Source organism: Ochotona curzoniae, unplaced genomic scaffold (assembly GCF_017591425.1).
Source record: "Ochotona curzoniae isolate NIBS_2020 unplaced genomic scaffold, NIBS_Ocur_1.0 scaffold_3835, whole genome shotgun sequence".
NCBI classification, from domain to species: domain Eukaryota; kingdom Metazoa; phylum Chordata; class Mammalia; order Lagomorpha; family Ochotonidae; genus Ochotona; species Ochotona curzoniae.
Window position 1 is genome coordinate 31,046,361 of NW_024467114.1, and position 22,878 is coordinate 31,069,238.

General features: G+C 40.7%; 1 protein-coding gene across 1 annotated transcript; it reads left to right on the forward strand.

Moving 5' to 3' along the window:
* The first annotated feature begins 864 nt into the window (after positions 1-864).
* Positions 865-20,872, forward strand: MACC1 (MET transcriptional regulator MACC1). Its single transcript, XM_040965073.1, is given in 5 exon segments — positions 865-907; positions 910-978; positions 2,858-4,887; positions 8,320-8,508; positions 20,632-20,872. Coding segments are annotated over 5 exon segments (2,544 nt in total). The 3' UTR covers positions 20,845-20,872.
* Positions 20,873-22,878: the final 2,006 nt, after the last annotated feature.

Consider the following 22,878-nt stretch of genomic DNA (forward strand, 5'->3'; position numbering starts at 1 on the left):
AGACAAATATAGAGGGGTCAACGTTGAGAGAGATGTGGTCAACAGATGACCAGAAGTCAGGTTCAGCATAGCAAAAATGTAAGCTGGAAGGTCAGGAAGGCCCAAAATGTGTCATTGTGAGCTCTGGTTCTGGGATAGGGTATGTGCAAAGGCACCAGAAGGAGGCTACAGGCAGTGGCTATCATGTGAACAAAAAAATTTGTTCGTGCTCAGTCACTTTCTACTTGACCTTTTGGGTTAGTTCTGCTCCATCGCTGAGTCTTTTAACCCTGAAAACCAAGTTTGAAAGAAACAACTTTCAGTGTTGTTGTGTAACTGAGAAGAATCCTATATGGAGAGAAGACTGGATCTCATGGTGAGAAATCTTCAGCTAGTACATGTTCATACTTTCAGTTGAAACTCATATGCTTTCATCACTGGTGGCTTTCTGTCATATCAAGATGCCATGGTTTGTTTATCCATTCATAATACAAAGAACATTCTGGTTCATTCCAGACTTTGTATTCATATAAGATGAACATTTATTGATAAATCTCTTTTATTACTCATATGCAAAGCTTTACTAGAATAACCGGGATTGAAATTGCCAAATATTGGACTGTGAGTATCTTTCCTAGGTAATGTCTCATTTCCAAGGGGTTGTACCCATGGGCAACTCCACTAAGAGTATGGAGTATTTTTGCAAATTCTGTGAAATGTCATTTTGTTCCATAGGTTTCATTATGCATTCCTTAATTATCAGTGAGACTGAGCATATTAAATATCTTAAGGTTCATTAATGTTTATGTTTTTGAGAAATCAGTGTCTAGAGCTGCACATGTATGTTACAAAATTATATTTATCTATTTGATTTGTAGGTGGAAAATGTTAATCGGTGAAAGAACCCATTTCTGGTCAAGAGGGATTGCAAGAGTAGATCAGAAAGAAAGTTGGCTGACATGGAAGCTCCAAAGTTCTCAAAAAGTTGTACTATTACAGGTATTATAGTTTGTAACTATTATAATTTTTCATATTAGTAAATCCATCACCAGTAATTATTAAAAATCTACCTCTAAAGAGTGCAAAGGGGCTGAACAAATTATTATAGCATTAGCATGGAGATATTTACTGTATTGTAAAATTTAGGTACAAAATAAATTAGCAGCTAAATATAATACATATTATAAAGAGAGTGGCATACTACATATACCACTAACAAATGAGTGGCATATGTAGTAAATGTAAAAATTTTGGGGGACAATAGAGCTGTGGAAATTGGAATGGCCTAAAAAAATCTTCATGAGGTATAAAAAATAGAACTTATCCTCACATCCTTCTAGAAGAAGAAATTTGTTAAGAGCATTTGGACAAGGTGAACTGAAGAGAAGTGTGGATGGAAGAGAATTACACTTTTATTATTCACAATGTGTATTTTAATTTTTAATAAAGATCACTTTAAACTCATGTTAATCAAGATGATGATTTCCCAAGTATCAAACATAAAGGTGCAAGAGTTCACTTGAATTCGTTTTCTCTGGAACTTTTAACAACTCGGTTTGGCGTCCATTTTTTCAAAAGATCTAGAGATTCATTACTACTGTTTACTCAGCAGTAACCAAGTAAGATTTGTTTTAAGCATAAAGAAATGACTTTGACATTGTGCTCTGTGGAGAAATGATTGTGCTTGGAATTGGAATGTTCTGTGCTATTAACCCTTAAAGCAGTGAGTTTCCACAATAATGCTGGGTTTTCTAGTGGCAAGATTGCTATTTTGCCTTTGTAAGCTTGCAAAACTCAGTGACTGAAATATTTTATTCAGATGGTAAATCCAGTAGTAACCCATTGAGTCAATGTTCATTTTTGTTTTTCATGGAAAAAAAAAATCAATGCTATTAAAACTTCCAATACAAATTACACAGAAAATAATCTACTAATCATACATAGATTTTCAAACTGATTAAAGCTGTTTATTAGATGTTTTTAATTTTTTCACAAATTGACTATTATGTGAACAGAAAAACACTAAAGTAATATTGTAGGCATACCAAGGAAAACTATTCAATATTTAGAAAAATCTGTTGATGTAACTGTTCTATTCAGCAATCTACTTTTGCAAAAATGAAACCCAATCTAAAGTACTAATTGAAGCCTCTCCTGAATCATTTTCAAATCAATGTCTTAAATGTATTCTTACTGAAGGAGTGTGGGTGGGCATTTGGATGAATAATGAAGACACTGTTAGCAGGCTTGATTCCCATTTTGAAGCACCTCAGTTCCAAACTGGGCTGCTGATCTTCACTTTAACTTCCTACTAATTGTGGGGGGCAACGGTGATGTCACTGAATTCCTGCAACCCATGTCGGAAACTTGGTTTAAGTTCTTGGTTCCTGGTCATGGCCCAGTCTCAACCTCACCACTGTGGGTATTTAATCAACTAGCAGGTGGGAATGAACTAGCAGAAGGGCATCTGTGTCTTTCTTTCTGAATTACCAGCAAATACACAAATAAATAAAGCAGTTAAATAAAAACAAAAGGCAGGAGTATGTCCCATGGTTTGATTTTCACCAAAAATTGCAAAAATGATAGACTGTATTTGAAAAAGATGTAATTTAGAGTAAGTTCAACATTTATTAAATTTATGGTTATGATGTCCTATGGAAAAAAAATAACACTGTTGACAAAATAATGTGGTAGTATAATTTCTCTTTCTTTATTATATGTAAACTTGACCACATTTAGACATTAGGTTTATAGTAGCTACAGACTAAAAAGCAAGTGAAAAGTAAGGCATTAATTTTTATTTATGAGAGAAATTATTTGTTATATCTGAGAATACCATTTCATCTTTGTTCTGTTTTGTTTGTGCTTAAATACCAAGAATGTCAAGATTCAGGTGCACTTCCTGATTGGCCAATGGCTCCTGGTAAGAATGCTGCTAAAACTACAAATCCATTCTGGAACAAACTGTCGGCTTCTAACCCGTTTCTGGACGACATAGCACAACTAAGAACTAACCAGAAGAGGGATAATATTTCCATCTTAAAAGAAGATCCCTTTCTCTTTTTTAGAGAAATAGAAACTGGAAATTCCTTTGATTCCTCTGGCGATGAACTTGATGTTCATCAATTGCTCAGGAAGTCTCCCTCAAGGAAATCTGGGAGATCCAAAAGTGTTTCTGAACTCCTGGACATTCTGGATGACACAGCATGCGCCCCGCATAGTTTACATAACTCCCATCAGATCCTGCCACAAGACTTAGAATGGCTCCAGAATGATCGAGAAGCTTATAAAATGGCGTGGTTAAGTCAGCGCCAGCTGGCCCGCTCCTGCCTGGATTTGGATGCCATCAGTCAGAGTCCTGGGTGGGCCCAAACCCAAGTCGCAGAAACCACCCTGGTTTGCAAACTAACCCACGAAGGAGGATCGGTGCAATTGCCGGAAGGAGAGGTCACTGTTCATGTGCCTCAAGGTCACGTCGCTTTGGGAGAATTCCAAGAGGTGTCTCTCAGAGTCTTCCTTGATCCCCCACCAAGGCTCAACCATGATCTTTCATGCACGATAAGTCCACTGCTGGAAATCACGCTGAGTAACCTTAACACAAAGGAATCTCTTCTCCTGGAGATGAGAATTGGGGCGGAAGTGAGGAGAGATCCTCTCAGCCAAGTCAGGACAGAAATAGTGTGCTTGCAAAGCTCATCGAAAGAAGGTCCTTTCGATGCCTTGGACAATTGCTACATTTATAAAGACACCATCCAGATCAAGCTCCTCAACTTGAATCCAGTGATGTATCTTGTGGTGGTAGCTCAAACGAGAGCTCTACAATCCCCAGCTGCCACCATCTGGGATTATATTCACAAAACTACCTCAGTTGGAGTGTATGGCCCCAAATACATACACCCCAGTTTCACCGCTGTTTTCACAGTTTGTGGACACAGGTACATGCCTGGAAGGCTTACAGTCTGTGACATCAAGAAGGGTAAGAGCACATCTCCAGTGGTGTTTCATCTCTGGGGGAAGCATTCATTCTCACTTGATAAGCCTCAGGATCTAAGTATTTCTGCAGTTTCATGTGATCCTAATTTCAAAGTTAAGGTGGATGGAGAAAAGAAAGAAATTAAACAACAGCGGTTGGAAGCGGGTGAAGTTGTTCATGAACAATTTTTGTTTTCTATAGCTGATCCCAGGGAGATGCACTTGTTTGCTTTTCAAGTTCAAGTGGAGATTCTGAATGGTAGGCAAGTCACCCAATTCACTATCACGACACCTGACCCAGCCCCAAACCTAAAGAGATTCTCAAGTCTTTCAGGTGCTTTCAAGGATGAGAAGGGACTCAAGTCTGTTGCTTTATTACCAGGAATGAGTGTTAAATATCCTAAATTTCAAGACAGAAAGTTGAATTTGACCAAGTATGGAGTCACTCTGAAGTCTGTGCTACGACAAGTTAAGATTGACTACCTCCTGGAATATTTCAAAGGGGACACTATAGCTCTCCTTGGAGAAGGAAAGATAAAAGCCATTGGACAATCCAAAGTGAAAGAATGGTATGTGGGAGTCCTCAGAGGTAAGGTTGGACTCGTGCGTTGCAAAAACGTCAAGGTCATTTCAAAGGAACAAGTAATGTCTGTATCTGACACAGACTTTACAACCAAGAATCTTCTAGAACAAATTGCCCTGCCCTTGAAAAAACTGACTTATGTATACTCAGTTGTATTGACCTTGGTAACAGAAAAAGTGTGTGACTGGAAAGTTCTAGCTGAGATTCTGGGTTACTCACATCAAGCACTGGAAGATTTCAATCAAACACACACAGGCCAAGAATCAGAAAAGGTTTCTTGTGTCCTGAAGAAGTTAAAGGAAGATTGCCATGATCACAGACCTACCAGGAAGTTCCTTTACGAACTCATTGTGGTGAGTGTTGCTTTACTGAAGTGATTCACCTGAGGGAAGTTTTTATTTAACAGTGCTTATAATCAAACCTTCGAGAGAAGAAATTAAAAAAAATCTGCAGTCCCAAATAAACAGATACCATCTTGCAGGAAATAGAGAGCTCTTTCTACAAGATAATGTCATTGGTTTGTTAGAGTTGAAATTCAAATGCGTTTTTCTCAGGAAACAGGCCTCCAAGGACCATCTCTTATAGGAAGATGAACAGTTCCCTTTGTGCTAGTCCCAAGTGATGAGGAAATGTTTTCTTTCCGTTTCTTTATTGTTCCACCAGCTGTTATTCCACGGAGCTGAATAACATGAAAATAAAGAAGAGTAAACTTAAGCAAAACTGAGTTAGCCATGGCTAGACCAGCTTTTAGCAGGTTTTGTTGGTTTAAAATCAATGTTTTTGTTTGAGCAGTTCAATATTCTTTTCCCATAAGCCGTGCCTCACAACACAAATAGTGATATTGGCAAGTCTCATTTTCATCCTCACTTTTTTTTTTCCTATACAATATTCACTCCAGTGAAAGGCTCAGAGGAAAGTCTAAAGAACATCTTTGCCTTCAAGGTAGAAATTCAATATTATGTATAAATACGAGCAAACTGAAAGTATACTTCTGAAAGCGGTCAAAATGTGAATGGACCTAGGAGAGCAACAGCCTGCTGTGTGTTTGTCACTCTGCTGAGCATCCTGTATGTGTTAGCTCAGTTATCCGTTATAGCAGCTTGGTGGGGTTAGGGATAGCTAATATCCTCACCACCCAAGTAGGAGAAAAGCGATACGTAGAAATGAAGGGGATTTTCTTAGGCTCCTGCATTTGGTTATTATCAGGGACTGGGTTTGAAAACTTTTCATTTCGAAACAATGAAACAATCATATGTGCATGAAAGAGGCTGTAAAAATGTGGATGAAACTATGTTGCTGATGTGTGCACTTCACAATTGTGGAAGGCTGATATTGGATAGGCAATAAGTGAGATTAGATAGTCAGGTTTGAACCTAGAAACAACGTAGATGGAAAGAGAATTACAGGGAAAGAGCAAGAGAGATATCTTCCATCCACTGGTTCACTACCAAATGGCTGAATGTTGGTGCTGGGCTGATCCGAAACCAGGAGCCAGGAGTCTCCTCCAGGTGTTTGATGGTGCAGCAGTTCACATCATTGGACCTTACTCTGCTGCCTTTTCAGGCCATTAACAGGAAGAATTGGTGCCCATATGGGATGCTGGTACCATCGTTAGAGGATGAGCCTGATATGCCACAGCATGAAGCCCCTGCTGTCATTTCTTGATTCTTGACACTCTCTAAAGCACTTCATATCCAATGCAATGCTCATTAGTGATTAAAGAATAGAAAGGGAGAGATCGCCACCCGGCCATTTAAAAATCACTAAATAAACATAGTATGTGGAGTTAGATCTTAACTCTAGTGCAGTTTTCATTTTCTTTTTAAAGTTTATATGCGGGCCAGGCACAGTATATTAGTGGCTAAAGTCCTTGCCTCCTTGCATGTGCTGGGATCCCATATTGGTGTCGGTTCATGTGCTGGCTGCTTCACTTTCCTTCCAGCTTTCTGCTTGTGGCCTGGAAAAGCAATGAAAAATGGCCCAAAGCCTTGGGATCCTGCACCTATATGGGAGACCTGAAAGAAGCTCCTGGCTCCTGGCTCGGATCAGCTCAGCTCTGGCTGTTGTGGCCACTTGGGGAGTGAACCAGCAGATGAAAGATCTTTCTCTCTGTATCTACTTCTCTGTATATCTGCTTTTCCAATAAAGACGCATTAAAAAAAAATTAAGTTTATATGAAAGGGGAAGGGAAAGAGTAAAGGAGAAAGGAGAAAATTTTTGATTTATTGGTTCATTCCCCAAATACAATAGCTGGGGAGTCAGATCCAGAAATTCCGTCTGTGTCTCCCCCAGAGTTCCAGGTCTCAGTTACTTGAATCATCATCTTGCACCTCCCGGAGCGTGCATCAGCAGAGACCTGGCTAAGAAATGAACGGTGGGAGTTGATCACAGGTGGGATGCAGGCTTGCTAAGGAGCAGCTCCCACCACTGCACCACAGTGGCCACTACAGCAGAATCCATTTTCACTGAAGCAAGAAACCAGACCCCACCAGGAGCAGATAACTTTGCAACTGACTGAAACTACCCACCTGGGCCTAGAACTCAGCATTCCTCCTCGCAGAGGCCTCACGTGCATGCTGCAAATATATGGATCCGTGTAGTCCTTGTAACGATGATTTCTTATGAACTTTAACAATTCCCTGATTTCATTACTTATATTTGCTTATTATTTCATATTGGTAGATAAAATTTCTAAATGATATGAAACAATGAAGGGACTGTTAAAAACAGTGTTTACTTGAGTAGAAGCGAGACATGCATTAATTTAACCACATCCTAAAAATGTTACTAAGTCAAAGCAAGAATTACTGAAAATTTGACGAAGTTTAAATGCCAATAAAGGCACAACACCAGGGTTTTGGAATACTGTTCTATCTGTACTATTTTGTGGTTTATATTTAATGCAATTGAGTAAGTTTTCTCTTTTGATTTTATGGAGCTTGGTATTTGTGCTCGGTGCAGGAATGCTTTATTTTCCTGCAATAGGTATGCTTATGGAAGGTTTTATACCTTGTTTGGAGGAGAGAAAAATCAATGTTTACTATTACCGGTGTGTTTGTTCCTCAGGAAAATCCTGCAGCTGATCTGCTAATCACACAAGAAGTTATTTTTACCGACCTTGAGTTGTTAAGCTGCAGACTCTCAAAATCATGGAGTAGCTTTGCAAGTGTTTATTTCAGCTTCTCCCTTGTTACTACGAAAGATAGTAAGACACATGTTAGTCACGTAGTTGACTCAAGTTCTTACAATCCGTCAATGAGGTATTTGCTAAATATCCTCCAATTCTGGTTCACTGTGTTTTGCATGCTGAATTTGTTTAAAAGTGAACAAAATTTATTTTGAGTTTTAGAAAACTCAGTTGGGGGCCAGCATTGTGGCACAGTGGGTTAAATGGCTCTCTGCAACTCCAGCATCCTACATCAGAGCACCTGCTCAGGTCCTGCTGCTCTTCTTCTGATTCAGTTTCTCACTATTGCACCTGAGAAGGCAGTGGAAGGTGACTCAAGGACTTCAATGTCTGCCACCCACATGGGACACCCTATTAGAGTTCCTGGCTCCTGGAACCCATCTGTTCCACTGTGCAAAACTAGGGAGTGAACCAACAGATGGGAGGTTTCTTTCTTCACCTCTCCCTCTTGTAAAAATAAAAAACAAACCAGTTAATGTGTGATGCGAAACAAATGAATTTTGATTTCCAGTAAATGTTGTAAAAAAAAAAAAAGAAGTTAATTTATGGGACAAAGACTATAGGACTGCTTTTAATGTGACCCATATTTGTGTGGCAGGCTCTGCTGAAGATGGATTGTCAAGGGTTAGTGATACATCTGATCCAGGAGGCTGTCCTTCTGACATCAGCTGTCAAGCTTGGAAAAGCTTGGAGGGAACTGGCTGAAAAGTTAACACGATTCACAAAGCGACAAGGCGAGGCCTTTCAGATTCCTCATCGTGGAAAAGCGACAGATGTGTCTGTGGAGGTAAGGATTTGGTCGGATTCACTAATAGAAAACTGTAGCCCAAATCGCACCAAGGTGTAATTGGAAGCCTGTACCAAAAACTCTGTAGCTTAAGTCAGCATCCCTGTAACAATGCCAACTCTCAGTTACATATCCATCACTCTTAGCAGCCTTGAAGAGACACCTGTATTCGCCTACGTCATGGCAGTAAGGGGTAGGCCTATAAGAACTTGAAGCCTGAAACAGGTAGCTTTTGTAGAGAAGTAGAAGCAACTCAGGGTAAGGAAGAAAGATACAAGAATCCAGAACAGAGCAGATGCAATGGAGTCCTTGGCAGTGTTACATTGATTAAAAAAAAACTCAAGAGGAGAAAGGTTTACTTTGGGTTACAACTTTGAAGGTTCGCAGTCCAAGATAAAGGCAGATCCTCTGCAGAGATTAGAGGCAAACCACAAGGCAGACAAATGGGGAATACAACCCTCCCCATTGCCCATACATAACCTCTGGAAAAAAAAAACAACACAGTGGTTCAGTTATGGGCACCACCTTATCCTTTCCCAATTGCCCTACCATCAGCTTTTGCCCTTATCCATCAACCTGTAACATGAACCCATTAACAAGAGATTTTGGGATTTAAATATTCACATGGGTTTGCTATTTGAAAGTCAGAGAGACAGAGAATAAAAGAGATCTGTTTGCTGGCGCACTCTCAACATGCCCATAAGGACCTGGACTGTTCCAGGCTGAAGCCAGGAGCCTGAAATTCCATCCTGGTCTTCCAAGTGGATGACAGCACACAGATTTAAGTTTTAAATATTTGAGAAGTTTATTTCATTTTGAAGTCTCTATTCTACCCTGGGCCTCCAGGACAAAGCACTTTCCTGGAAAGGGTGGGGTGACAGGCAGACAGGTGAAGCTCCAGCAGGTGCAGGTGCGGGTGCACCGAGAGCATCAGCTCCCTGGCTCCCAGGTCCCAGTGGCCTATGTCTGCAACAAGCAGCAGTCAGGAGCAGCCAAGCCCTGAGGATGGACCATGTTGTAGACCATGTGCATCTCCATAGACGTCACTGCCTGAGGAGCACATCTCAGCTTCCAGCACATGGCAGTAGGACGCAGCAGCCTTTGGAAGGAGAAGAGCACCGTTATGTGGGAGGTGCTGCTCCGATTCCTGCCTTTCCGTTAGTTGATGGAAAAGCTGTCTAAGTGAACCAAGGTTTTCTTCCATCTGTCTCACTGGTGCTTTTTCCGTAAAGTTTCTTTTGGAGTTATGGAGAGTTGTTTATTCAATCAGCCTTTAAGCATCTGGCTTCTCTCTAGTTGTGATTGTTTACAGTTTTTGTCTTCCCCCAGAGCTTGATGGGGACCAAGCCAGAGCGTGATTTCCCAATGTTTACTTTAGGACAGCCCCAGTCATAAATGAAGAAGTCTCTGCTTGTGGTTAGTGAAGACTAAGAGGCAGAAAGGAAAATCCCTAGATTCTCTTCCTAGAGCTACGCCTCAATAGATTGATGACTCCGACCACTCATCGCTGTAATCTGTGCTATCAAAGACTTCCAAACATCCCTGGTCAGAGGGCTGAATCAGCGCATTAAACTGACACGTCTGACGCAGGCCTGATGCAGGTGTTCCACAGCACAGTCCTGGCTGCTCTGCTTCTGATCCAGCTTCCTGCTCATGTGCCTGGGAGAGCAGTAGATGAGAGTTCTGAAACACCCGTGCGGGAGACCAGAAGGAAGTTCCAGTCTCCTGGCTTCAGCCTGACCCAGCGGTGGATGTTGTAGCAAATCAAGCAGTGAACTAACAGCTGGGCAATTTCATCAACTCTGTCACTTGCCTTTTAAATAAATTTTTGTATTTTTTCCCCCCACATCACCTTCAAAAACCCTCCAGGCTGTCAGCTTATGACCATTTTAGATAAGCTATAGGAATTTTTACCTGTGAGGCCGTTTAAAGGGGCAGCACATACTATTTGCCATTTCCCTGCAGAAAAACCCAAGGCTGTACCAATTCCTTTGGGAACTAGAAGCTTCTTACTTGTGACTAGTTAACAAATCCAGTTGCTGACTCCACAGCACACTGAGGATAGTTTTGGGTGAGTTGCTGAGAGAGGAAGGTACTTGTTTATTTATTTATTGTCACTGGGACACGGAGATCCTGAGCCCAGGGGCTCCTGTGCTGTTGTGTGTCACTTTCTCAGGGGCATCCTATGCCAGTGCTTTGAGGGAAGCTCTGCCACCTATTTTTCCTCCTTTTCAACTTTTTTTTACTTCGTCATCTTCTATTTTATCCCATCCCAGACTTTATCTCCCTCCCAGGCACTATCCCTGGAGTATTCTAAAGATGAACTTACTTTGTTGCCACAAAAGCTCACAGGGCACACATTAGTCATGTCTAAGATGTGGACATGTCGAGCAGCTTCCCTGCAGGTAAGTCTAGACCAAGTCTAGAACACAGACCTCGGGCTCCATGGGTCCATGTCATTCAACAATTACATTCTGCCCACCAAGCCAAATCCAGGGTTGGCCAGGCTGCGGAAACTGGGTCATGTTTGGGGTTGGGGTCATTTGAAACCCATGTCATTTTTCTTTGTCCTCTTTCCAACCCAAGTGATGGCAAGACAGAGTGGTTCCGAAATCTTCATCATGCCTGAAGTTGATTAAGGAATGAAAAACATCAAAAGCTTCGTTTCCTTACTCTTTCCTCAAGCGAGAAAGGAAGAGTCTCACTTGGGAGACTTCTGAGAATGCTGCTTTTTGAAAGAGATCATCTCTGCGAAGCACATTTTTATATATTACGCAATGTTTCTGATGGTATCCTACATAAAACCAAGACTGTCAGGTCTGGGTTAGATAATAAGCAAAATATACTTTTCTTCAAGTATATTTTGAAAAAACAACACATGCAGGCTATTGCAAAGTTTTCTTTCCGTGAAAGATAGCAAACATTCCTTGAGTTTTTCTGAAAGTATTTACACAGATTTTAACTTCAAAGTTGAAATCAGTAAAATATTGGAAATTGCGCTCATTGTTTTCGAGTTGGGTGTTAGTATAGAAGTGCTGGAAATTTTAGGGCTAAGGTAGTCGCAAACCTGAGCCAGCACTCCTTATGTGGCCTGCTGAGGCTCATTTCCTTGTAGGGTAGAAATTCCTTTCCTTCTATCTCCACCCATCTCCTGCCTAATGGCAGTACTTTGGTCTTACTCATTGAGACTCTCAGTCCCCAAAGACATTAAACGCTCATTGCTTTTGAAGAATGTCTCAGGCACCGGGCTCTCTGCCTTAACACAGAGGCCTGGCTGTCTGTTGAGGCTAGTTTTTTTTTTTTTTTTTATCTGACCTGCCAGTAGTAACCACGCTCTCCAGGGATATCACATGAGACAATAGTGAATCCACTCATCTCTGAATCCACTCGGCTGTACAGTTATAAAAGAAAAAGTGAATTTTAAGTCTTTTTAAAAGTTGTATTCATTTCACAGGTGGAGAGACACACTGATAGAAAGGCAGCTAGCAAAAGATTACTCCCACCCAGCAGGTTCTTTCTCCAAATGTCCACAGCAGCAGCCGGAGCTGGTTAGGTCAAAGCCAAAGCTAGAAGCCAAGGATTTAATCTAGGTCTCCTGTGCGGGTGGCACTACCCAGTCACCTGAGCCTCTAACACTGCCTTCCAGGGTGTGCATTTGCAGGAAGCCATAGTCAGGAGCTAGAGTTGGTCTCTGAGCCTAGGTACTTGGGTATGGGATGCGAATGTCTTCTAGGGCAAAAGCCTACCCCCATCTTTTTGTAAAGTCATCATGCAGTTAATGCAGATCTCATTGTGTGTTGTATCCTCTCAACACAATTTTTTGCTTCTTCTTGTGTTCCGATAGGCATTTAGAGTGTTCAGAGCTCTTTAGTGCAAGTTTAGATTTAAAATAAAAAAAATAAGTGAACTTCACATAGCCAATTTTATTTATTTACAGAAAATTCTTGAATTTTTCTCACTTGTTTAATATCTTTCCTATGTGTTCTTGGCTTCAGTATTTTGTTCCAAGATGCCCTTAGATTTTCTGGATCTGTTTTCAGCACAAAACAAACAGAAGGGAATTCAAGTGGATTTTTCTCCCCTGACGGGAAAGCCAAGTTTTACTTTGGCTTGGGGATGAAAATTATTTGTTAACATTTAAATTTTTATGCTTTCAAGAAGTTTGTAATTAGAGATAAGAACTGATAATAATTGAAATTTATTGTTAAGTGTTCACTAAACATGATGAGCGTTTTCTCTGTAGTATCTCATTTGTCTTGACACGTTTTTGGACGAAGGCATTAAAACCACTCTTTTTATGAATCTGCGAACTGAGGGTGAATATATACAGTTGTATCATGTGTCTAGTCCAGTTTGTTTTACACCCAGTCCGAATCCCCATGCCGTACTGATGGTACCCTTTTTCAGAACCGAGTAACTAAACAAAACAGGCAGGTGCAATCAAGAGACATAACAAAGTAGCACGTGATTAACTGAAAGGAGTAGAAATGGATTTAAGTGCTTCGGAACGCAAGTACTTATAGAGATCATTGAAAGGAGGGCTTGAGCCACAAAGGAATTCATCTTGTAATTGTGGGAGGAGTGGCTAGGTGTCTATGTTGGGATCATCAAGAGAGAGAGACAGTCTTGAATGTCAGAGCATGGAGGCTAAACCCTTGGGCCTAGATTCTGTTCCGGTTCTGTCATTTTTGACCCCAGCCTCACTTGAGTGAGTTACTTGACTTTTCTAGATTTTGTTTCTCTTGTTTGAGAGACAAAGAGAGACAGAAACAGAATGATAAAGAGAAGCAGGAAGAGAGAATATTGTATTTGCTGATTCAGCTCGCAAAGTCTTGTGTTGGCGAGGACTGGGTCAAGCTCATCTAAGAGCCAGGAACTCCATCCAGGTCTGCCATCTGGGCAGGAGGGAGCCAGGCGCTTGGCCCATTTCTGCCACCTTGGCAGGAAGCTGGAATCAAGAGTGGAGCCAGAACTCAAACCTGGATAGTGTGATTTGAGAATGCAGGTATTGCAAATAGAAGTTTAACCACTGTGCCAAACGCCTGCCCCACCTAATTTTCCTGGAAATACCTTTCCATATGTATGTGTGCATGTATATAAACATATGTGAATATATATACATGTATACATACATACACTCATATATGCGTGTGCGTGCTGATGAATCTAAGTTAACTGAGTGAACAGATTGATTATTTACTCATCAGCTTTTGAGGGAATCCAATCAGATAGTAGGAGTAAAATGGAATTTCGAAGTTTGTGAAACAAAAGCGATACTGTCCATGCTGTGAAGAGCAGAAAGAGGAAGAGGAGAATTGGCAACCACGTATGATTGAGGGATTTAGAAAAGGAAAGAAGATGCAGTCGCTTTCAATAACAAGGCTGAGGGTGGCTCGAGAAAGGATGTGGAAAAGGAAAAGTCTGATTTCCAGCCTTCTCTCGTGAGAGACTGGCTGGACGGTAACACATGGAAAACACAAGTCCTGACTAGTCAGATTCCCTTTATGGGCTTAGCAAATTTTAATTTGTCTTGGAAAAGGCCTGTTGAAAAGAAAAAACAAAGGACTGTTATGATTTTTTGGCAAATCTTGGATTCTGCTTACAGGGATATTGAATTGTTCTTTTCTGTACTGTGGCCTGGCTCAGTTCTACCTTGGCACTTAAATCTTTTGTTCACTTCTATTTACAGTGAGAAATAGATTAATTAAATTCTGAAAAAGGACTATCTGATGGAATATCATCTACTAGCTGTAAAGTATATGGCGTAATTTCTAAAATCTTCACTGTTGAAACTAAAGATATTACACTGATATTTAGATTCCCTTAGTCTATTTTGTACAATGTAATAGTTGTTGACGTCTTTAACTTCAAAAAGAGACTCCGTTTTTTTAGAATGTGAAAAAAGTTCTCAAAACATCACAGTCAATTTCCCGAGTGGGTGGGCAGTAATACATTATATTCCCATGTATTAATCATTAATTGGGCACCTAGTAACTTAGATCTGTAACTTGTATACACAGCAATGTTTCTAAACATCTGGGTCTACTTCTCACCCCCATAATTTGTCAGAAGGGAAAACAAGAGCTCAGAAAAAATTTATAGGACAACCGAAGATATTGGAGCTGGCAATTCGAGAGAAGAAGGTGAAAGCCAAGTTGAATGCTTCTAAATCCTAAGTCTTCACTTGAATGGGTTGGAGGAACTCAGTTTGTTTCATCTGAGGTGTTGAGACGATTTTTCTTTCCAACAGTACCTCATGTTATATTTTCAACCAAGCACAATTTCCCTTCTGAGAAAATAGGATCCCACCCGCACTCACACCCAATATATTGGTCTCTTTTCTTTTTGGAAGATAGCGTCAACCTTATTTTAAACAAAATTTGTGTACTTATCCATTACAGATTATTTAAAATCTACTGTGTACTGAAGCTAGTGCACATGTAAGAATCATTAACAAGGCAAACTTGCCTTAATACTTCTTCAGCTAATGACACTTAAAACGAAAAGTTGTTCCTATAATTTTAAGAGAAATGTAGGTGGGTTATTAATCCTTTAATGTGGCAAAATGTAATTATCCAAAGTTACTTAAGATCAATTACATTCTTTATGCTAGTCATATTTTATGAACTTAAAAAAGAAACAGAATGCTATACTCAACTCTACATTGCTTTTATTCATGCTGCATTTCATTATCTAGTACATTATCTAATGAATGTTATTGGCACCTGGAAATAAGCACTCTAAATTTAGAAAACTTTGCTTTTTTGTCAGTTTCCCTATTCCATTTTCTTTGGCATTCTACATCCTGTATTTTTCATTGCTCCTTACCTTTAGTTGGTCCTCTTAAAGAGAAGATAACGCAAGGGAAAGACATAGTCCTTCCACACAAATGCTGGAACCTGGGAGAATGGTTCATCTTGATTAAATATTTCAAAATTCTCTTGCTGAGATCAAAGCACATGGATGAGAAATCAATAGTCCTATTTTTTTTTCTAGTCAGTTTCATGATTTCCATTCAGGGATGAACTTGTAATACATAAAGTTAACATAAAAAATTAAATATTTCAAAATTCTCTTGCTGAGATCAAAGCACATGGATGAGAAATCAATAGTTCTATTTTTTTCTAGTCAGTTTCATGATTTCCATTCAGGGATGAACTTGTAATACATAAAGTTAACATAAAAAATTAAGAGTGGTGTGGAAATATGCAGACTCCACATCAATCATTTGTGATAAATGCTCAGAGAATGTGTTTTGTGGAGAAGAATAATTTGGGAAACTGTCAGGAATATGCTTTCCTCTCGATCACCCAGGCATGCGCACTTAGCTTCTATCTGCCTTGAGTCATTACGTAGGGCATAAATAGTTGAACTAATTTTATAAACACAGATTGATCATAGATAACACACACTTGGAGATCTTGACAGCCAGCAATTAAACTTTTGGAGGTTTTAAGTTAGATCACCCCAGACAGAAAATTACTCACTGTACCCATTTTATTCCTCTAAATATTTCCAGAGAAAATGACTTCATTCTCTCTTCAATGAATTACAAAACATACACTCCTTTGTGACCCCATTGAGCATATATATGTATATAGGAGCACAGCATTTCATGGGAATTGTAGTTTATTAAAATATGTGAGCTACCATCTTTGTGCCTGTATTTTTGATAACACACATTGATTTAGTAAGAAAACTAGAATGAAACAAGATCATAAGAAATACTGATGATAGAAACATGTGAGGATTCAAAGACTAGAACCCAACTGTCAAATATTTAAAGAAGAACTGATTGAGCTCTAGATCCCATTGAGGAAAGCAATTCCTGAAATTCAGTGTTTTATCAATGTGTACCAAGTATATAATGATTGGCCTGTGCATTTGCTTCTATTCTTTCTCAGTTTCTCTTGATACTGGTTTCCCACATCAGGCAGCTTGGGTCCATAATGATTCAAACATCCCTCTGTGTTTATGCTGTTGCCTACAGGAAGTAAAGCCTTTATTTTTTTTTCTTGGCTGTTTTATATATCCCTTCTGTTTGAGCCTCAAGAACACTTAATTCTCTATATGAAAAAGATAGGATTCATGCAAAACTTCTTTTACCATTGTGAAACTTTTTACAGATTTTACAGATTTTTTTATTGATCATACTTCTGTGTCTGATTGCTGTTGTCTCTATATTTTCCCTCAAAATTCCAGATATGCCCCATTTGTTTTGCAGTATCTACTTCCTCAGCACCCCTTCATCCCTGTCTTATGCTCTTCTCTACTCTCTTAAATCTGCCTTCTCCAAGATTAGTAAAAACTTACTAACTGCAAAATTCTGACTTTTCTACATGATGGTTCCTATCTCCACATCACTTGATATGACAGATGATGGGGAAGATAACAGAAGAATCTCTTGGTTTACGGATCTATGTTTATTAATCATCTCTCTAAGGGAGAAAAATCTCCAATTCATAGCCATTGCTAACTTTTAAAAAGTAGATGACCCCAAAAAGGGTGATTTAAAGCTCAATGTGATGTAACAGTGCCTGAAGTATGGATGAACAGCAGCTCTGGGCTTGAGTGAGCTACGCCCCGCAAGCCGCTGGATGTCTTTTTGTTTATTTGTTTTTGGGATGCTATCAGCACTTGGTTTGGGCAGCACTCAGCACATGACTTCGCTTTCCTCACTCTGCCTGTGTCCTCTCTCCATCCTAGCCTTGCCCCCCCCCATTTTTTTAATAAAGGTCTATGTGAGGAATATGTTTTTCTTTGCTTTACTCTCCTCCTTCACAGTCTTCTCTATTCATATGCTATTTATCATCATATGGCATGAGTGATGTTAAATCCTTAACTTCCCCTGAGTTCGTTTCTTCACCCTAAACTCTTGTCAATAGTCTTACCTCCATGAACTCAGACCTAGTGAAACAGCCTGCTTTGGGCATTGGCCTGACTCTCTGGGCATCTGTGGAGTGAAGCAGTACATGGAAGCTTGCTTTGTCTGTCACTCTGTCTCTGCCCCACAAATAAAAGTAAACAAAGTAACATACAAGCCTCCTTATTTTGTGCTTATCCCAAAGCAGCCACTTCTTAATTAAAAAAAAAAAAACCTCATGCAAACTATTATCCAGACACTTTATGAAGTGTCTATTGAGAATTCAAGACTGAGGAAGTATTATTTATAATTGGATGAGTTTACTTAAGTGCATGCCTCTACTAGGGGTTGGTTCTCAGATCAGGACATAAGGCAGTCACAACCAAACCCATCTTTCTTTATATTATACCAACATGCCCCTCAGTCAGTAATATAATTTCTTCTTACCCTGATGTGAAGCACACAAAGGCATTGTCTGTGTGTTTGCTTCAGACTTCCCATTTGGCATTTGCTCAGGTGGCTTTTGGCTGACTGGTTAAGACACAGCTTGGAATGTCAGCATCCTGGACCTGTGAGCCTGGATCCAAATCTGTGCTCTGCTCCTGCTACTTTGTACCCTGGGTGGCGGCGGGGTACACCAGATGATGGTGTAGACTCCAGAGAATCTCTAAAGAGTTAGGGAGACAATATCCTCCTTGCATGTTGACTGATTCTCAGGACTGCATGTCTTCACACATCCCAAGGCCTTGCTAAGGTTCCATGGCTCAGCAATGTGGACAGACTTCTCTGAACTGCAAGATATGGCTGCACTGTTCTCTTATTAGTACAGATGGTAAAATGGGGGTGGGGCGATGTCTGAGTGGCACTCAGCCTCAATGCCTCATACGCTGTATCCTAATTTATCTGTAGCTCTTAATTTCTGCATCACTTGGGCATAGTTCTTGCCACTGGCAATATGGAGAAACTGCTTCATTGGCAGAATACCCCACAGAGGACAGCTCAAAGAGCTAGACAGATGACACAGCGCCTTTCCACCCACCAGAATCGGGGGAATGGGGCGTGTTGGCTGTTTCCGACAGCAGAGACTCATGGGCCTGCAGAGAACCACAAAGATACTCGAGTGTAGCTCTTAAGGGGCCCTGGCTTTGTGCAGTATTCTGTGTTCCTCGACTGCTCTACCATCCCCTAGCTACTGAAATGTTCTTGATTGTTCCTTGTTATAAAATATTTCCAAATGCATTTCTTACTCATTAGTAAACAGATTCATTAGTAAACAGCATTATTTTAAACGATATAGGACAGACTGAGAGGTGATGCAACTTTTTAGTTGAAGTGCTGAGACGCTTCTGTGAATACCGCCCAGAATACAGGCCTCAGAGCTCCTGTAGTCAGTGTGGACACCACCCCTCACCTGCCACAGAACAACATGCATTTAACGCATCTTTGCATCTGGGCAGTGACAGCCAAGATAGAGCCTGGCAGGAGGGTTCTATTTAGTGTCTCTACTCACCTTCCATTGCTGAGCTAAGAGGGATGACCTGCACTTGGGAGGCTGTGCCTTCGGGGAGGGCATATCATTGACATTCCATCAGTGATAACAGATGGAAGTCTTTACCCATCCTAGTAAGGATCAAGTTTATGTATAAAAATCAGAAACAAGGCCCAGCATGATAGCCTAGAAGCTAAAGTCCTCACTTTGAGCCACGTTGGAATCCCATATGGGTACCTATTGTAAGCAGACCCGCTTCCCATCCAGCTACCTGCTTGTGGCCTGGGAAAGCAGTCGAGGACGGCCCAAAGCCTTGGCACCCTGCACCCATGTGGGAAACCTGGAAGAGGCTCCTGGCTCTTGAGTTTGGATTGGCTCAGCTCCGGGCATTGCAGCTGGAGCAACAGCAGAAGATCTTTCTCTCTGTCTCTCCTCCTCTCTTTGTATCTGACTTTCCAATAAAAAGAAATAGATCTAAAAAAAAAAAAATGACTTCTGTTGTGGCATCCTAGACCCTGACATGATGTAATGTGAATAATTATCTTTCTATCTGTGGCTTTCAGAAGTGAGCCTTGTACAGAGATGAGGATGTGGGTGTTCGCAACATCCTAGGAGTGCCTATCTGGACAAATGGCCCAGAGGATCATTGAACCTCTTGTGTGGATAGAATCAAAGCACGATGCAATGACTTATGCAGTCTTTATCTCTCTTTATTTCAATTGTAGGCTCAGTGAAGAGCTTGGGAAAATTTATACTGCAAGGCCGTATTTCATGTAGTGTTACTGCTAGTGTAGCATGTAGCGGGCTGTTCTGTTAATTCTGCTAATGGTTAGCTCAGAATCTGTGATTTTGTGTTTCTGAAGTAACAGAATCACAGCCGAATCGTTCAGGTAACCCAGATAAGTAGTGAGTAATAAAGTTTATATTACAGCTATTTCAGTTATAAGTGCATGGTTCATTCTATTGTTTTTCTGCAGAGCATTTCATTTTAAGTGCTCTCTCTCTCGTGTGTGTGTGCTATCATTTGTTTGAGCTGGTCTGTGTCTCTATTCTTGCTGAGCCTGGTTGCCTTGGTTACCATTACATACACGCTTGTGAAGTTCTTTTTTGACGTACATTTATTTCTATGGAAACAGTGATGTCATTGGCATAGATAGGTGCTTAGGGAATGCAAATGAAAAATCATTGAATATCGATTTCTTTTGGTCAAAAATGTCTTGTCAAAGTAATTTTTAAAATTAGGCATCTGTGTTTCTGCTTTTATTTTAAATTGATCATCAGGTTATTTTTTTCCTTGTTTGAGGGAAACGACTTAGAAGTGCAAAATAATACAATCTAACTCCTTATTACAATACGTGTACCATAAACTTCACGAAAGGTATATATCATAGGAAAGCAATGATTTAAGCTTAAGGATACCTTTGAGAACAGTAAGTTTATTTCTTTGATATTTATGATCATTACATCCCATGCAGGGGATTTTATATTCATATCAAGTCCATGAGAAATACAAAGCAGATGGCAAAGAAGATTAAGGATCCTATATGTAATCATAAATTTAAAAACTCTAATTATGAATAGAAATACGACAGGAGACTGATGAGTATCAGCCTTCTTTCCTATTCCATCTGTGCATAATTGGTATTCCAGTTTTGTTTTATTTTTTGCACCTGAACAGTTTGGATACTCTGCCTTTTTCCTTTGTCTTTAAGCTGACTTGCCCTTCTCTTGATCTTGCACACTCCTCCGGTCTCCTGCTTTCTCTCTGCAGATGATGTGGAAGCCTGCCTATGATTTTCTCTGCACTTGGAGCGCTCACTACGGAACCAGCTACAGAGATGCACTGCAAGAGCTCCAGGCGGCTTTGGATGGAATGAAAAACCCCGTGACCAAACAGTGGCGAGACCTCACGGGAGCCTTAATACTAATCGATTCTTTGGAAGTCCTGAGGGCGAATGCGTTCTCCATGTTTGAGGACACATAGAAATGAAGGGGGGTTTTGGATGTGTGTGTGTGTGTGTGTGTGTGTGTGTGTGTGTGTGTGTTCGCTGGGAATACAAGAGAAAGAATCTTGGAAGAGCATGTTTGAAAACCTTTGTTGCCCAGGGAAAACTCAGCCAAATGTGACAGACAAGGAGGGTCTTTGCAATCCGACCTGCGGTCTGTGTGCCTCTCACACGAGAGCATTAGACTACCTTGTGCTTGAGGAGGAGACTGAGCGTACTTTACGACATTCTAACTGAAACAAATGCGTTTAGAATGTACGGGCTTTTCACCCCGAGGCAGGTGGGGAGAGCAGAGAAGGAAGGACTTATGTGGAGGTCAGTCCCAGGGGACACACTTTCTCTCCCAGATCTCTATTATTGTTGAGCCTCACCCCGGGTGTCATGTGGACTAGTGAGGAAACCCAGGCTAAACAGAGATCCAGGGAAAAAAAAGATTTCCCGTTTGAAAAACCTGGTTCCCACCCCCGACCCTTAAATTGCACCAGATAACAGATTATTAAACACACAAGATAATAGATGGAAACTCATGGGGAAATGGCTTGGACGTTGAACTTCTCTCTGGATGTGGAGTTCTTAGCGCGTTGAGTGACAATCTCCATCTTTGTGTGAGGTACTCAACACACTTGATTTCTTTTTACTGGACTCAATGGGCATGAGACGAGAAGTTACAAAACAGGGCTTCCTGGTGAACTGTTTGTACCGCTGATTATGTGAAGTTAATGACCCAAATGGAGTCTTTTTGGCACTGGAAGACCTGTGCTGCTCCTTCAGGACCATGCCATTCACCAACACACTGAGTTCCCTAGGTGCCACCTGCACATTCAGCAGTATGTGGTGGCAGAGCAGTTGTTTTCCATGGTAGCCGAAAATGGCTTAGACGCTGAACTTCTCTCTAGATGTGGAGTTCAAAATGTGCTGAGCGAGAATCTCCATCCTTGTTTTGTGTGTAGTGCTTAACATGCTTGATTTCACTGTATTTCATTATTCTTTACTAGGTTGTCATGTAAAATAGTTCTTCCAAGCTCAGGGATTTCTAATAACAGCCACAAACTTGCTTTGTCACTGTTGGGTACAGAATATTTTTCTTCTTAAACTTTTATTTCTTGAAGAGGCAGAGCGTACACAAAAGGGACAGAGAAAGCTCCATCTGTAGGTTCATTCCCAAAGGTTTGCAATGGCCCAGGGCTGGTGTCAGGACAGAAGCCAGAGAGCAGAACCATAGTCCAGGATTCCCACATTGAGGGTCTGCATTAAGAAGAAATTGGGGAGATGGGAAATACGTGAACTGCAGGAAAAATGTCAGTTCTAAGCATGGCAATGTTAACCAAAATTACCAATATCTTTGTGTGTGCACACTCAGAGAAACCTGTATGTGTGTACATTCATATAGTGAAGTAAAACTCCTGGAAGATGGATTATTAGAAAAGACAAGCCAGCATAAATATCGCGAAGGGTAATATTCACACACAGTCCGCTCTTACTTCTGGTGTCATCCTCTGGTTGGCCTATCAGTGTGTCTATGTATGTTTGGTCAATTGTCTATTGTCATTCAGTTGATTGATAGTGCACCTGTTGTACAATGGCCATTTAGATGCCCGAGGTGGATAGTGAGGGAGATAACATGAGCTTGACAGAGAATTAAAAAATGATAAGATATGTGTAAGATGCCATTAATAATGATAGCAGAGAGGTGTTTGTATAAGTCATTTTGGAAAGACCAGGGGTTTTCTCTGGGAAATCACTAGTGAGCTGGGTGCAGATCCAGGGTGCCTGACGTGGTACTTGTCCCAGGGAAGTGCACCTCAGGAGAGAGCTCAGGAGCATGGGGAGCAGTGATGAGGGGCTGGAAGGACCCAGGAAGAGGTGAAGAGGGCAAGGGTGGAACCGAAGATGCGATGAGAAGGCAACTAAAGGCACTAGAATTCAGAAAGGAAAGACTCTTCCAGAGGCAGTGTGGGTGAGCTGGGTATGGGTTTTGTTTAGAACTTTTGAATAAAACATACCCATTTGGC